Source organism: Polyodon spathula, chromosome 3 (assembly GCF_017654505.1).
Source record: "Polyodon spathula isolate WHYD16114869_AA chromosome 3, ASM1765450v1, whole genome shotgun sequence".
In the NCBI taxonomy this organism is placed as follows: Eukaryota; Metazoa; Chordata; class Actinopteri; order Acipenseriformes; family Polyodontidae; genus Polyodon; species Polyodon spathula.
The window spans coordinates 70,608,465-70,623,871 of record NC_054536.1 but is presented as its reverse complement, the minus strand read 5'-3'; the positions used below and the strand labels follow the sequence as shown (position 1 = coordinate 70,623,871).

General features: G+C 38.8%; 1 protein-coding gene across 10 annotated transcripts in view; it reads left to right on the top strand.

Annotated features, from left to right (window-relative positions):
- The window catches only part of LOC121313368 (triple functional domain protein), a 194,089-nt gene that overhangs the window by 163,847 nt on the left and 14,835 nt on the right, over positions 1 to 15,407 (top strand). For all 10 annotated transcript variants that reach the window (XR_005949979.1, XM_041245804.1, XM_041245802.1 and 7 more), the window contains 10 exons: positions 4,893 to 4,988; positions 5,755 to 5,903; positions 6,269 to 6,335; positions 6,612 to 6,715; positions 7,124 to 7,193; positions 9,640 to 9,729; positions 9,938 to 10,030; positions 10,215 to 10,265; positions 10,731 to 10,808; positions 11,164 to 11,355. Coding sequence is in view for 9 of the 10 variants with exons in the window: in XM_041245804.1 (XP_041101738.1) it covers positions 4,893 to 4,988; positions 5,755 to 5,903; positions 6,269 to 6,335; positions 6,612 to 6,715; positions 7,124 to 7,193; positions 9,640 to 9,729; positions 9,938 to 10,030; positions 10,215 to 10,265; positions 10,731 to 10,808; positions 11,164 to 11,355 (990 nt within the window). In the remaining variant the exon portion in view is untranslated. The remainder of the gene's footprint in view (positions 1 to 4,892; positions 4,989 to 5,754; positions 5,904 to 6,268; positions 6,336 to 6,611; positions 6,716 to 7,123; positions 7,194 to 9,639; positions 9,730 to 9,937; positions 10,031 to 10,214; positions 10,266 to 10,730; positions 10,809 to 11,163; positions 11,356 to 15,407) is intronic.

The following is a 15,407-nucleotide window of genomic DNA, read 5'->3' as shown; positions in this document are numbered from 1 at the left end:
CTCCCCCTTCATATATACAATATGTGTCGTTATTAGAACTATTTTTTCTGTAAGCCTAGTCTGAAGTGTGCCAAGAGCCCCCTGTACCCATTTTGTTTTTTGATAGCACTACATGTGCTTCCCTCCTTCATTGCTTGAAAATCTTTGTCAAATGCAGTTTCTGAGTACTTAATGGCACATGAAATTGGCTACAAAGTCATGTGCCTAACAATTACTCTGAATGGCTTGGTGCCCCCTATACCTACCCAGACTCCCTCAATGTTGACTACCATTATCCACAAACCTAGTCTTAAATTGACATCAGATAGCTGACGAGGCTAGAGACCATCTAATCTGCACCACTTATTTGGAAATCTGGAAGGCACAACAATGGTGAGCTAGTGTGTGTGTGTGTGTGTCTATATATATATATATATATATATATATATATGTGTGTGTGTGTGTGTGTGTGTGTGTGTATATATATATATGTATGTATGTATGCATGCAGTATATTTATCGAAGGATAAATAGTAAATTAGAAAACTATTTTGACAGCTAGCAATGTGTGTTTTAACAGTACAACCGCTGGATTTTTGATAGGACCATCACGTGGGTCCTTTTGACCCATACATTTTTAAACTGCTACGTTATGAAAATGACAGACATACTATCGGATACAACTCAAAAGTTTTATTCATGAACATCATATCTAACATTTGAAAAGTAGAAACACCGCATTTAAATGAAAATTTAAACATAAAAGGTTTTATTTTCAAAATGAGCGCATATACAGCATGACTACAAAATGAAAATAAATAATAAAATACACATTTCAAAAGAAACAGGTATGTAGACGTACCCGTGTACAGGTGTAAACGGGTATCTATAGATATAAAACTATAAAACCAAAATCATTGTTTCTAATACTACATAAAAAGAAAATCTAACACTGCTTCCTATATGACAGCTGCATTGTACTCTATGGAGTGTAAACACACTCAGTTCCATTGAATACTGTTCTGTAAACATGTGTAAACTGGTATGTACAAAACTGTAAAACCAAAATTTGTTTTTCTAAAAGTAATATAAAAAAAATATATAACATACGTTTCATATAAGGCACATAAGTTGTTATCCTACCTGTCATTTCACTTTGCTCTGTGCATCTTCTTGCAGCTTGTCATATTCCTTCTGATATATTCCCAGTTGCATTTCTGGAACAAAATGAAGGATTGCTGTCTCCCAGGTACATTGAGAAATGAAGCATAGGCTTTCACTGAGTTGGCATCTTGGTGCAATTGTTCAAATCCACAATCATAGCAATCAAAAGAAAGGCTTGAAATAAATAAAAAAAACACTAGAGGAAGAGGATGCTGCATTTACAAAAAATATAGAATGTCTTATTTTATATATATATATATATATATATATATATATATATATATATATATATATATATATATATATATGTATATGTATTGTAGTGCATGGGTCAAATTGTCCCATGTGACGGTTCTAGGTAGAACTCATTGTAACTATAATTTTCACGATTCTGTTTATCAAACGGCGTCATGATATTTAATTAATATATTTAAGAAATCAATAAGACACACACACAAATGATTTACAACAGAAGAGTAATTAACATTTTAAATACAAAAAAGGGTCAAATTGACCAGCATGGCGTTTCTAGTGTTAAACATTGTGTAGAGGTTTGTACATCCGAAAGATAAATTACACATGTCGTCTTACCCTTAAATAAATATAATAAATAAGCAATGTACAGTATTTATGTAACCAGGAGAAAATCCTCAAAACAGTCTTCTCATTTGCAGGTTGGTCCTGTTGTACAGGGTGGAAAGGAAACAATTTAACCATTTAATATAAAAATAATCAATCAGTCAGGGGTTTTATGAATGTATGAATAAAGAAACGGAAATGCAGGTACATGAAAACTAAATCCATATATATATATATATCTATATCTAGATATATCTATATATGATTAGATATATATATATAGATATGTCATTATTATTATATATATAATACCAGGTCAAGTTTTCAAACTTCAAGTTTTGCACTTGAGTACAAATGCTTGAAACCAGGATTGTCATGATTATCTATGCTTTCAAACTGTATAAACTTGTTTATAAACACTTAATATTTCATTATATGATACATGTACTTATATAAGCTGATAATCATAAGTGAATTGCATTCAAAAATGTAATTTTTAAATAAAAATGTAAATCTTGTCAATTTCAATTTCAATGGTCACCCAAAGCAAGCGGATTTCAGTCGGAAGCCCAAGTCAGTTAACAGTCCTAAATGTGTATAACACAGTGTTAGAACACTGACCTAAGTATAAAAGTGTCTTTGTTAGATGTTCTCTGAGTTAACTAGCATGTTACCTAATTCACCTTATGTCACCAATTATTGTTAACAGGTGAGGGTCCATGATTACTATAAATATAGGTAGCATAGCACATGTCTGTGATTCCTGAATGTAAGGGAGCAGAAAATGGCAATATACACTCAGTTAAGCAAAGAAAAAAGACAATCTTTAATTACTTTAAGAAATGAAGGTCAATCTTTAAGACAAATCGCAAGAACTTTGCAAGTGTCTGTAACTGCTATGGCCAAGACCATCAACAAATTTGAAGAAAGTGGCACTTATGTTTCAACATCAACTATTCAGAGGAGATTGCGTGAAGCTGGCCTAACTGGAAGAATTGCTGCAAAGAAACCATTGTTAAGAGTACAGAATAAGAGGAAGAGAATTGCCTGGGCCAAAAAACACAGAAACTGGACGTTTGAGGAGTGGAAGTCAGTCTTATGGACCGATGAGTCAAAATTTGAAATATTTGGGTCCAACTGCCGAGTATTTGTAAGACACAGAGAGGGTGAGCGCATGAGTCCTGCATGTGTGGTTCCCACTGTCAAGCGTGGAGGAGGCAGTGCCATGGTCTGGGGTTGCTTTGCTGGTGACAGAGTTGGTGATCTTTACCAAGTCCATGGCAAGCTCAACCAGCATGGCTATCATAGCATACTTCAGAGCCATGCCATTCCATCAGGATTACGGCTAGTTGGGCAGTCCTTCATTCTTCAGCAAGATAATGACCCGAAACACACCTCCAAAGTTGTGCAAGAACTATCTGGTGAAGAAGGAAAGTGAAGGACAACTCAATCTAATGACCTGGCCTACCCAGTCTCCAGACCTCAATCCAAAATAGAACTTATATGGGACAAACTGGACAGAAGAGTCAAAGCAAAGCTACCCACAAGTGCCCTACATCTCTGGGAATTGCTGCAGAATAGCTGGGAAGACATGTCAGGTGATTTCCTGCTGAAACTTAACCGAATGACTCGTGTTTGTGAGGCTGTTATTAAGGCAAAAGGTGGCTATTTTGAGGAATCCAAGATTTAGAGACAATTTTCAATTTTCTTGAACATTGCTTTGATACTCCTTATGTTTTGTTTAGTATATTGTAACATGTGTTCATGTTCATTTTCAAGTATTTACAGAAATGTATATATGATGTAAAATTATGAAAAATGTCAATCTAGCAAGTGTACTCAAACTTTTGACTGGTACTGTGTGTGTGTGTGGTACTCAAACTTTTGACTGGTACTGTGTGTGTGTGTGTGTGTGTGTATATATATATGTATATTTATGGACTTTGGGTTTTCATTTTTATAAATTTCATTTTTCTGTTGCTTATTTTTAGCTATTTTCGAGTTGATGTAAATCTTTTGATATACTGTATGGCAATTGTTTACTGTTACTTTCCAAAAGTCTTGGGTGTTTTTTTTTTTTTTTTTTTTTTTTTTTCTGTCACACTATGTATTAACTCAACAGTACTGACACACTTCATATACCTTTCTTCTTTTGCTGTCTTCCACAACTTTATAGCAACAGCCACATTCTTCTGGGGTTTCTGAGTTTAGGCATTTTTTTACATTTCGAAACAAATTTCAATTCTGTTTTAAATTTCACAAGCTTGTAAATACCCCCTATGGAACGGTAATATAACTTTAAACCTCACAAGCAAGAACAACCCCTCCGCTTCTAGTAATTGTAATCTAATTTTAAATCTTGAACGCATGTTACAATCCTCCAATAGAAATGTAGGAATGTGCTGCCACTCAGCAGTTGGGGTGGGTTTAAAGTATTCAGAGCGAATTGATGTGAGAAGGTAGGAAGGCGGGACATTGCCGACATCATTTATTTATTTTTTGTATCGGGAGGTATTATCGTCTTATCGGTTAAAAAACGAAAGTCAGAAGCCTTATTTGTGTGTGTGTGTGTTAGTCATAATTAGGATTCAGTCAGTCACTGAAACAAATAACCATTTCGCGATTTTGAGCATTTACAAAGGTTATTTCGGTCTTTGAGCAAGTTATTTTGATCAAATTGTGAAATGGAAAGTATCAAACAAGGAAAGAGCGAAATACAAAAGAGGAGACAGCTTCTTTGGTCTTTGAGTGAAGCGATATACTCAAATTGCAAAATGTGCTTTTGAGATGCACAGTTCCCAAACAGATTGGAAAGATACTGCTCAATCTGCGATTAGCAGTAATTTCAGGGTGTTAAAATGGGCATGAAGCGAAATCCAAACTTTAATACAATATTTTTTTACAAAAGCATCTACTGTGTGTTTCTCTGATCATACTTTGTACTCAAACAAAAGCTTAGTAAATGTATGCCATTAGCATGTGTGAGTTTGTGCATCTCATCAAGATACCTTGTGAGGGTTGTCTTCTTAAATGATGTAGAGCCTGAACTAGGAGCTGGCTGGAGATATAATGCCTGTCCCCTCTGTCTTCCCAGCTGAGTCAATATTAGTTAGTCATGTTTGAGAATTCTACTGAGGAACTTAATAATCCCTTCTCTCCCCGCCATGCAGACGTCCTCTCGGATCTCCGTCCGTCCTACCAGCTCAGAGACCCCTAGTGCTGCGGAACTGGTGAGCGCCATTGAAGAACTTGTAAAGAGCAAAATGGTAAGAGCAATAGACATCAATGCTAAACAAATGTGGAGCACTGCTTACTAAACGCAGTCTTTGGGTCCCTCTTGACAACAATTCATGCGATCCAAACACACACACACACGCACACACACACACACTTGCTCTTTCTTCTACTGTACAACTAGTGTCAGCTGTGATCTGCACACTTTTCATGTGTGATTTTTGTGCATTGCTAATTGTTGAATCAGTATTTCATCTTAAATAAGTAGATTTTAGGACTGCTTTTTAATTGTTTTATTGCTATCTGTATGATCTATTCAAAACAAGCAGTAGTTGGATAACTGGGTTATGTAACTAATCCTGTTCTAGTTCACTGTTGCATCAAGCTGCTCCGATATACAATATGGAAAACAAATTGTTTGTTTTTCTTTGTTACATCTTGTGTCCATTTTGATAATACAATGTGCATTAGGAGTCCTAAAAACAGACCACAATAAGTGGTTTTAGCCAATAAGATCGGTGCATAACAGCACGTAAAATTGGGTGGGGAAATGTGGTCCTGAAGCTTGTTTTTAAAAACTGTATTTATGTAGCTTTCAGTAGTGTAATTCCCAAATAACCAAGCAGTACATGTGGATTCAGTATTATAACACTGCGATGCAACCATCAAGGTTCCAAATCCTATCAGGGTGTCACAGGGTGTCAATAATTGTGGGCACTGCTGTCTATAGACAGTGGCATGGCTGTATCGGTGCTATGATATTTAGACTGCAGCTGTACCGACTGCTTTCCCTTGCAGGCTCTGGAGGACCGGCCCAGCTCCCTGTCAGTGGAGCAGGGGGACAGCAGCAGTCCCTCCTTCAACCCCTCAGACAACTCCCTCATGTCCTCCTCCTCGCCCATCGACGAGATGGAGGAGCGCAAGTCCAGCTTCTTCAAGAGACGGCAGTAAGTGTGTGCTCTCTGCATTTTTGAGCTGTGAACAATCAAAGTCAACTTTGCAGATGGATTTGTATTGCAGATTTAAGGGTGTGTAAGTAGCCACTATAGATCCTGCCTCTTAAATTCAAACATCGGTTTTCATCGTCACACATGCTGCTCAGCTATGCTTGCTGTGGACAGTGTTTAGTGGTATTTTAAAGCAGCACATTTAATCATATCTGTTTAAGTCTTGGAGGCTTTGTGAGGTAAATGCAGGCAGAAAACCACCTACAACTTCATGCACTGCAGCTTCAAGTATTAGGAACAAGGTTGTGAAATCTGAGCACACACCAGAAATCTCTAACACCATGTTTCTTTCTTTCCTTTTTTAGTTATGTCATACAGGAGCTTGTTGAGACTGAGCGGGATTATGTAAGGGACCTGGGCTATTTAGTAGAGGTGAGTTTATATTGCTTTTTGTGCTGTAGTGCTGTGTGCTCTGCAGAATGCATCAGATTTTTCTGCACTGGTGAACAGTAGTGGCATAATGAACAGCAGTCAGCTGCACAAACATGTAATGTTTTTAAGACCTCTGTCGTGGGACATCTTCCATGTGAATGTGTAAATACGCTGCCAGATGTTTCCTTCGCAGACAGTAGTTTTACAGTCATTGCAATAAACCAAAAACATCTATAGCTGCCTATAATCTGTTAAATATGCCCTCCTTCACTCCAGGGCTACATGAACAAAATGAAGGAGGATGGAGTACCCGATGACATGAAGGGAAAAGATAAGATTGTCTTTGGAAACATACATCAGATTTATGACTGGCACAAAGAGTAAGTATACATCTTGTTTAAATGAGATAACATGACAGGATAATAATATGTCTTTGTTTTGGCTTCAATTGTTTATTATTGTAGTGGAAAGCAGAGGGGTTGCTTACTTTAGTATCGTTACAACTGATTGCAGTATAACATTTGCTAAAACAAATACTCAAACAGTATCTGAGACCTTCAGAGATTGTGTGGGTAGCATTCCTGTTTTATACTTAATAGTGCATTATTGCATTTGTATGATCTATAAAGCATAGGTTGGTTCACACTGGTAATACCGTACAATAAAGGGTGTGGTGGTGTCATAATTGTCATCTTTGAAACGTGTGTGAAATCAGAATTTTTTTTAACATGTCAAAGTGTTGCAGGCAGTTACAACTGCTATTATTGTGTGTTCTATTCTTTCTGTAGCTTCTTTCTTGGAGAGTTGGAGAAGTGCCTTGAAGATCCTGATAAACTGGCAACCCTGTTTGTCAAGCATGTAAGTTGCAAACATACTTAAATAAGTTAAGCAATGGCAACCCTTGTAAAAAATACTTACAATGCCTCCACACCCGTGGTTTAAATGTCAGTCGTCTGCATTGTGGAGCTCAGAAGGTGTATACAATATGTCTGACTGATAGCAAAGTGCGAAGCAGATTAGGAGAGATCTTGGAATTTCGAGTGGGTGTGGGCATAGTCTGACCACTGCATAACATCGGCCTGGTCGCCCATTGACAGTCTCACTGTTCACAACAAGCATCTGCTTGCTAGGTCCATTCCAGCCGTCGTCAAAGCCTTGCGGACAGTGTCAGATCCACAGATATGGGCCAACATACAGCATAACGGTTTCTGTATGGGCTAGGCTGCTGGGCTACAGTGGGCAAGTGGCCCAACAGAAACCCCTGCTCACCCAAGCAAATGTACAGCACATAAAGCACAAAGCCTGGCATATAGATAGACCTGTACAGTTTTGAAACGGACTGTTCTGATCTCCAGATGAGTCCCACTTCCAACAATTCCCATGAACGTGAACCCTATTGAAGATGTCTGGGAACACCTTGCTAGACAATTGTGGAAAACTCTGCCATTACCTGCCAATCTGAATGAACTCTGGTCAAAACTCATCGAACTATGGCAAAATCTGGACCAGAGTGTATGTAGTACAAAATCTCATTGATTCCATGCCTGCACAGGTTCAGACCCTGCATGATGCAAAATGCCAAGCTACCAGATACTGATGTGTTTGTTTCTGCTCAGCTTTGTGCTTATGCTGTATGACAGTTTGGTGTAATAAATGTCGCCTCTGTTTCAAGACTGCTCATTTTAATATGGCAGGGAACTATAGATCAGGGAGGTACAATGTTTGAAAAACTTGTCCAAGGGACATAATGATAGAAAAATCTACTTGTCCTTCTTAAAAATCTACTTGCCCCCTCCCCATCACACAAAAAAGTAGAATAAAACTTAACAATAAACACAATCAATCAATTAGTGATTAACAGGGGCGGATCTAGCCTTGTAGCTTGACGGGTTCACTGAATTCTTCAAGATACGCAAAAGATTCCCTGTGACCCCCCACCTCGCCTCAACAAATTTATAACATACTTTAAGGAAATGTTCCTTTCAGTGCAGTTTGGAACACATTTGCTAGTAAATTTAAGTAACATACTAAGAGCTATAATAAACAATACTTGGGAGTTAATGAAATATAAAAATAGCTTCTGCCTGTTTTTTCCACTCTTTTTCTTTAAGCTGAATCAACTCCTGATATACAGGTATTTTTAGGGTGTTGCATCACAGATACAAGATACAGATACAAGTTTTTCTGCATTTTGTACTGTTTTTCTACAAAAATGCACGCAATGTTTACAGTAGGTTTGTGATCAGAGTGGTTTGCAGTGTACAGGTGATGCAGTTGCTCCAACAACGACAGACACAAAGCTTACGGTTCAAAACAGTTCTTTATTTTTTTCTCTTCTGTTTTAGACCGTTAAATAATAATGCTGCCTCTACACAACAATGTGTACTGTCAGAGTATAAACCACAGGGTTCAGTCCCAAAATAATAACAAAAAGAATAACACAGACATGGTCACTTCTCTTGATAGTGAGTGCTGTTAGTGCAGGTGCGGTGCAAGGCAATTAAAGTGACAGTTGTGCAGTGTAGTCTGGGCTTGATGTTGGTCTGTAGCAACAGCTCCTGGTTCGTGTTAGCCATCCAACAGTGACAAACACAGGCAGTTAGTTTACACAAACAAACAAAACATTTAATACTCACGATACGCTATTTTTCCACATTTAACATTGTGCAACATTCTTGGGGGGGGGGGGGCAACATTCTTTCCCTACACTACTCTCACTGAAAAATACATACATTAATTCATACTATTTTTTTTAAACATCCCAACAAGTACATTACACAACACAAATTTTTTGTAATAACTTTACTAGATTGCTGCATTTAAATGTCAGGTTCATGTATTAAGAAACCAGTATCACTTATTTGCTATCCAAAAATGGAAATAATAGCTTAATTTTCAAAAGATTAGTCTGCCTTGTCACAGGCTCTCAGGCAGCCATTTCTGAGTTTTTTTGTAACCAATACAGCTCCTTCCACAGCTGGCCAAGCAGAAGTGATAGGGGTGGGAAGTAAACACTTTTTAAAATGTTTGTGATTCAGTGCTAGATTTCCACAATTCAGTTTTCAGAAACTGTCTTGGGGCTGTAGAAGTATACCTGGAGTGTCTTTCTAGCAACAGAACAAATATAGGAAAAATAAATAAATAAAAACTGCTTGTCCGACAGGCAAAGTATAAAAGCAAAACTTGATGTCCTTCACATAAATTGCACACCCCTGGTAGATGCATTGCTAAATGTGATGCTGAATATTAGGCTTTCATTAACATAAATATGTGTGTTAAATAAACCATTTTATTTATTTTCTAGGAGAGAAGATTGCACATGTACATTGTGTACTGCCAAAACAAACCCAAATCAGAGCACATAGTGTCTGAATATATAGACACCTATTTTGAGGTGAGTCCAAAGAGTGAGTTTCTTTTGTACTTGATGATGACAGAGATTTTTGTGCAACAGAAATCTTCCTGCTTTAGGACAAGGCTTATGTGTGTGAGAGAACAAGAGTGCGTGACACTGTCAGAAAAGTCTCTAATGCATTTGTGAGCTTTTTCTCACAGAATTGAAGATCAAACTGATCCTGTGTGTGTTGTTTGTTTTTTTACAGGACCTCAAACAGCGTCTAGGCCACAGACTACAGATTACGGATTTATTAATAAAACCAGTGCAGAGAATTATGAAGTACCAGTTGCTGCTAAAGGCGAGTACAGAACAAAAGTGATGTAACAGTGAGGCAAATGGAAGCAAATTAGTTGAAAGCATGCATGATTTTGCATTATGATCTATGCATTGGGATATGGGAAGCTGTTGGCCAGATTCTGAGACCAGACTCATTTATGACTGTTCTGTAAGTCAGTCACTGATTGTTTTCTTGTGTCTTTTAGGACTTCCTCAAATACTCCAAAAAGGTTGGCGTGGATACTTCAGAATTAGAGGTATGTTTTGTTTGTGCTGTTATTGTTTTTTGGTTTATATCATACTGGTCTGTTACTCCAGTATGACCCTGAATTGTGCAAATTGTTTGAAATGGAAACACCAAAGGTTTTCTTGTACTTTCAAGAAATCTATATAGCATTTGAGGGGATGAAATGTTAAATAACTGAGGCTTTTTATCTGTCAGTTGCATCAGTGCAGTCCAAGCTATTTTGTTCATTAAAAGGAATGTAATACTGTGGTATTCATAGGGAACCTAGAATGTTGTGGATGTATTTATTGATGTATTTATTTATTTACTCCCCTTTTTGTATCGGTAATAGAACTACGACCTATGGTTTATCCCCTCACATCCCAAAGAAAGGCTGATAGAGTAATGTCCTGATCTTCTAAAATTGTACTTCAGAGTAACATAGTGTGTATTGCCTGTATAGTGTAGCCTTTTACCTTTTTCTTCTTCCTTGTAGAAAGCTGTGGAGGTCATGTGCATTGTACCAAAAAGATGCAATGACATGATGAACGTTGGGCGGCTCCAAGGATTTGATGTACTGGTTTTCTCACTTTTTTTAAGGGCAAAAGAGCAGCTTCTACTCTTAAATGTGAAAGCTGACTGCAGCATTATAGAACTCCAGAAATTAGTGACTTTTACTGGATATTGTGTATTAGCCATTTATTATATAGTGGCAAATAAATAAAGAAATTCCACCATACCTTAAAACCACAAAAACCTTTTTTTAGTTCATGGATCAGGCAAAAATAAAAGTAGTACATAGATATGTAGTACATGCTCCTTTGTTGACCCATTACTGATAAATGTTGATCGGTAGTTATAATGCTGTATGTTTATTGAATTGTGTTGGAAGTTTCTTGATGAGTCTGTGTTTGGGTGTCCCTCTGCAGGGTAAGATCGTTGCCCAGGGCCGGCTGCTCCTGCAGGACACATTTCTGGTATCAGATCAGGACTCTGGACTCTTGGCACGCATGAAAGAGAGGCGGGTCTTCCTCTTTGAGCAGATGGTCATTTTCAGTGAGCCCCTTGACAGGAAGAAAGGCTTCTCAGTGCCTGGTTACCTCTATAAAAACAGCATTAAGGTACAGACAGACCTGTATTTGCATTAAAAAAATGAACAGAAACTAGTAGATTAATTTTGTTTGTATAATCAGATCAGGGTTAGAAACTCGCACTAGCCCTTTACACAGTCCTGGGTTTCAGAACTACCTGCAATTAAGTGAATGTCTTTTCCAAGCAGGCCTCTGTTATATATATATTATATATATATATATATATATATATATATATATATATATATATATATATATATATATATATATATATATATATATATATATATATATATATATATATATATATATATATATATATATGTATGTATGAACACTCAGTGTTGGGGAGTAGCGACGCTACTGTAGTGAGCTACTTTTTTGTGTAGCTTTGCAGTAGCGAGTTACTTTTATTTTACAGTAGCTTTTGCAATAGTGAGCTATTTTTTCCTGCAAAGTGTAGTTGCCGCTACCGCTACTTCAGCCGCTACTTTTTCTTCTTTTTTCAGCAGGAACATAAATAAACTGTTTGATAACTCTGTTGCCCCCAAATGTGTTAATTACTGAGCACTGTGGACAACTATCATACTTCCTTGTTTGTGTGTTCTCTATATAGTTTGTTAGGCTGGGCTATCAATAGGGCTAGGAGTTTGTCATGGAAAATTTGGACAGAAATCATGGAGCAGTCACAGTCAATGCGTTCAAAATCACAGAGAAAATGACAGAGGGAGAATAATGTCACAAGGATAAAATATTAAATAAAATAACTGTCTTTAATAAAAGCATATTGCAGCGTTGGTGTGCACAGGTTCAGCAAAGGAGGACGAGACAAGCAAATGAAATTTCAATTTGTTGCTTTATTTGCTCTGCAATAGTGACTACTAACTAACAGTAGCATTTATAAGCGCTGAACTAAGCAGAGAGTAAAGACGCCAAAAGGGGAAAGGGTAAGTAACGGCAAGTGTAACACACTGGGGGCAAAAAATACACGTGAGGATCACACAAAGAGGGTGTGGGGCAAACGAGCAACATGTACATTAAATTAAGTGCAACCGTATAACAATTAAACAACAAATGGAACAATCATTTCAATTAAAAAGAGAAAACTCTTCATTGTATGTCTCACAGCGAATGCTGGCAGTTAGTATAGCACACACACACACTGAATTTATAAACTGTTAACATAACTTTCAAGAAGTAGTTTGACTCAGAATTTAGTTTTCTTCTCCAAAAAAAAAAAAAAAAAAAAAGGACATCACAGTACGAAGATGGAGCTATTTTAAATATGTAATTATTTATTCTAATTAATAACACTGTGCAGTGTCTCTGCTGTCTCCCGTGGTGAAAAAGTGCACATTTTCTAGAAGGCTTGGAGTACAATTCTTGTTATTGCTTTATCGGATGATGTGCCAAATGCAACAAGAACAATACTGAGTTAAACTTGAAATTGAGGATTACATGAGACGATCTTTATTTTCTAAAAATAATTAATCACTGTTGTACATATATGCTGTAATGGCTATGTGTATGAAAGGATCTGGGTTAAGGACACAGCTGTTCTTCAGTGGATTGCAGCATGTGAACCTGTAAGTTAATGCCATAATGATAACCATAGTATCAGCCAAAACGCCACAGTTCTGAAGTACAGCTTATAAATATATTGATATATTTTCATTAGTGGAAAAGTAGCTTTGAAAGTAGTAAGCTACTTTTTCCAAGTAGCTTTAAGTGTAGCTAGCTACTTTTTTGTCAGAATAGCTTGTAGTTTAGCTGGCTACTTTTTTTTTTAGAAGTAGCTTTAGCTAACTACCTTTTCAAAGTAGCTTCCCCAACCCTGTGAACACTTCAGAATGGTAAAGCCACACGTGATGTGTGTCCTCAGTTCTGAGTGCAATAACACAGCAAGGTGTTACTGTAGAGAAGAGTACTCCACCAAAACCTCCTAGGAAAACAGTCTTCTGTACTGTACAATGTGTTCCCTTACGAAATTGCCATATGGGTATTTACCTCCTAAAGACCCGAAACCTGAGTATTATATAGCAAAACTGCAGTGTTGCTATATAATATTGTGTTACAAAAATGCAGTCATGGCCCCGCCCCTGTGTGCACAAAGGCACTGCACTCACAGATCTTAGCGACCTGACTGAAGAGCCTTTTTGAAATAAGTACATTGTTGCTTCTTTCTGTATATATTTTACATTTATTGTGTTTTTACATAAAATATGTGATATTTAACTAATCGCTGTAATAGTTCTTACGAATTACGTGTATTGTGTGCACTACAGCCTGTTGCTTGTAGTGTCTCGTTGAGGCTCTGTGCCCCGTGTGAAGCCAGTGGCTTAAGTCTCTCCTTCCCAGAAATCCAGCAACATAAGGCGGCTGACTTTGTGCTTTCCCTGCGGGCTGCATGGTTCCAGCGGGAGTTATTTTATTTCTCGTTTTGGTGTTTACCTAAAATATGAGAAGTTTTATATTTATGCAATTGTGATATTGTGTTTTGTTGAGAGAGATTTTTCTTTTGTGTGTTTATCTGTTTTTTTACAGACTACACGCAGGCCTGTCTGGGCTCAGCAGTACTGTGCCGGACCAAGATACTTGGTTCAGTTGTTTTGGCTTGCAATCTCTTCTACAATATATTTATGCCTTTTTGGTAGCAGCTTAGCATCACTATTATGACGGCTTTCTAACAAGCAGGCTACTGACTGAATGGTTTTGCCAGTGGCTTGTACAGATGGGCATCCCTGTACGTTGCCACCCACAGTGACTGCGAACTGGTGGACCGGTACTCAGGTCACCGACCTGGTACCACAGCGGTACCGAGGTTACTGCATTGGTACCATCCCTAGTACTAAAGCCATCGAAACGACCCGGTAGCGACCTGGTTTCTACCTGGTCCTACACAACCACTACCGACCGGTGCTCAGGCCACCGGTCCCACTCGGGTCTTGACTGGCCCGATCGATATCTATAAGCAGATTGAGTAAGCAACTATATACTGCATTGCTTGCTTGTTGCATCAAGTCCGGCTTTTATCCCTGTGAGACATGCAAGGCCAGTCTGCCTATTGAGGACAAGCACGGCAAATGTTCTTCCTGCCTGGGGCCAGAGCACGCCAAGGAGGCACTTGCTGATCGCAGTTTTGTGCACCTTTCTCTAAGTTGATGCTTGAGAAGCGGCTGTCCCGCAGCTCTATGGAGTCCCTTACTCCTGCTCAGCGCTCTTCCCCAGCACCCTCTGTTAGAGACGTCTCCTCCTCACCCCAGGGCTCTATGCCAAGGGAGAGCGTACGGCGAATCAGGGAAAGTAGTCTAGGCAGAAGGCTGTCCTCATGGTCTTCCTTATCCTCCTACTTCTCCTCCCCCGAGAAAAAAGAGGAGTCACCATTCCTAGCGATCGGCAGACTCAGAGCAAATGGAAAAGCTTTGGTCACCTGTTTCCCCACTGCAGAACTGTTCTCGCACAATTACTGCGTGAATGTTTGGTGCGACCTGCCCCATCTGTCCCCTTCGGGCCCCAGGGGGCTATGAGTGCAGATTGGCCACAGGAGGACATATTGTCCATTGCCGCCTCCTGAGGATGTGGGCGAACAGGAGCTAGCATTCCCATCTGAGGATACGGAATTTGACTGTGCATCCCCTGCAGTTAAACTCTCCCTGTCGGCAGAGCGTCTGCTGCTGATCAGGAGGGCCACTGCAATATTGCAACTGCCCTGGCCTAAGAAGGCAAAACAAGGCAGTCAACAGTGGTGGCTTACATGAGCCATCAGGGTTGCCCAGTGTCCATCGTTTGGCCTGCAAGCTTTTGCTCTGGACACATGAGAATCTCCTCTCACTATGGGCAGTACATCTGCCCTGGGTGACAAACTGGGTGTCGGACCTCCTCTCAAGAAGAGTCCCCAGCTTCACCCTGAGGTGGTGAGCCTCAATTGGGAGAGGTTCGGGAGAGGAGTTAGATCTCTTTGCCTCCCAAGAATCAACCCACTGTACCCTCTGGTTTTCCATAATGGGAGATGGGGACCTGCTGGCTGAGGCAACTGTTATATGCCTTCCCACCGCGCGCCCTGCTCCTGCCGTGTCTGGAGA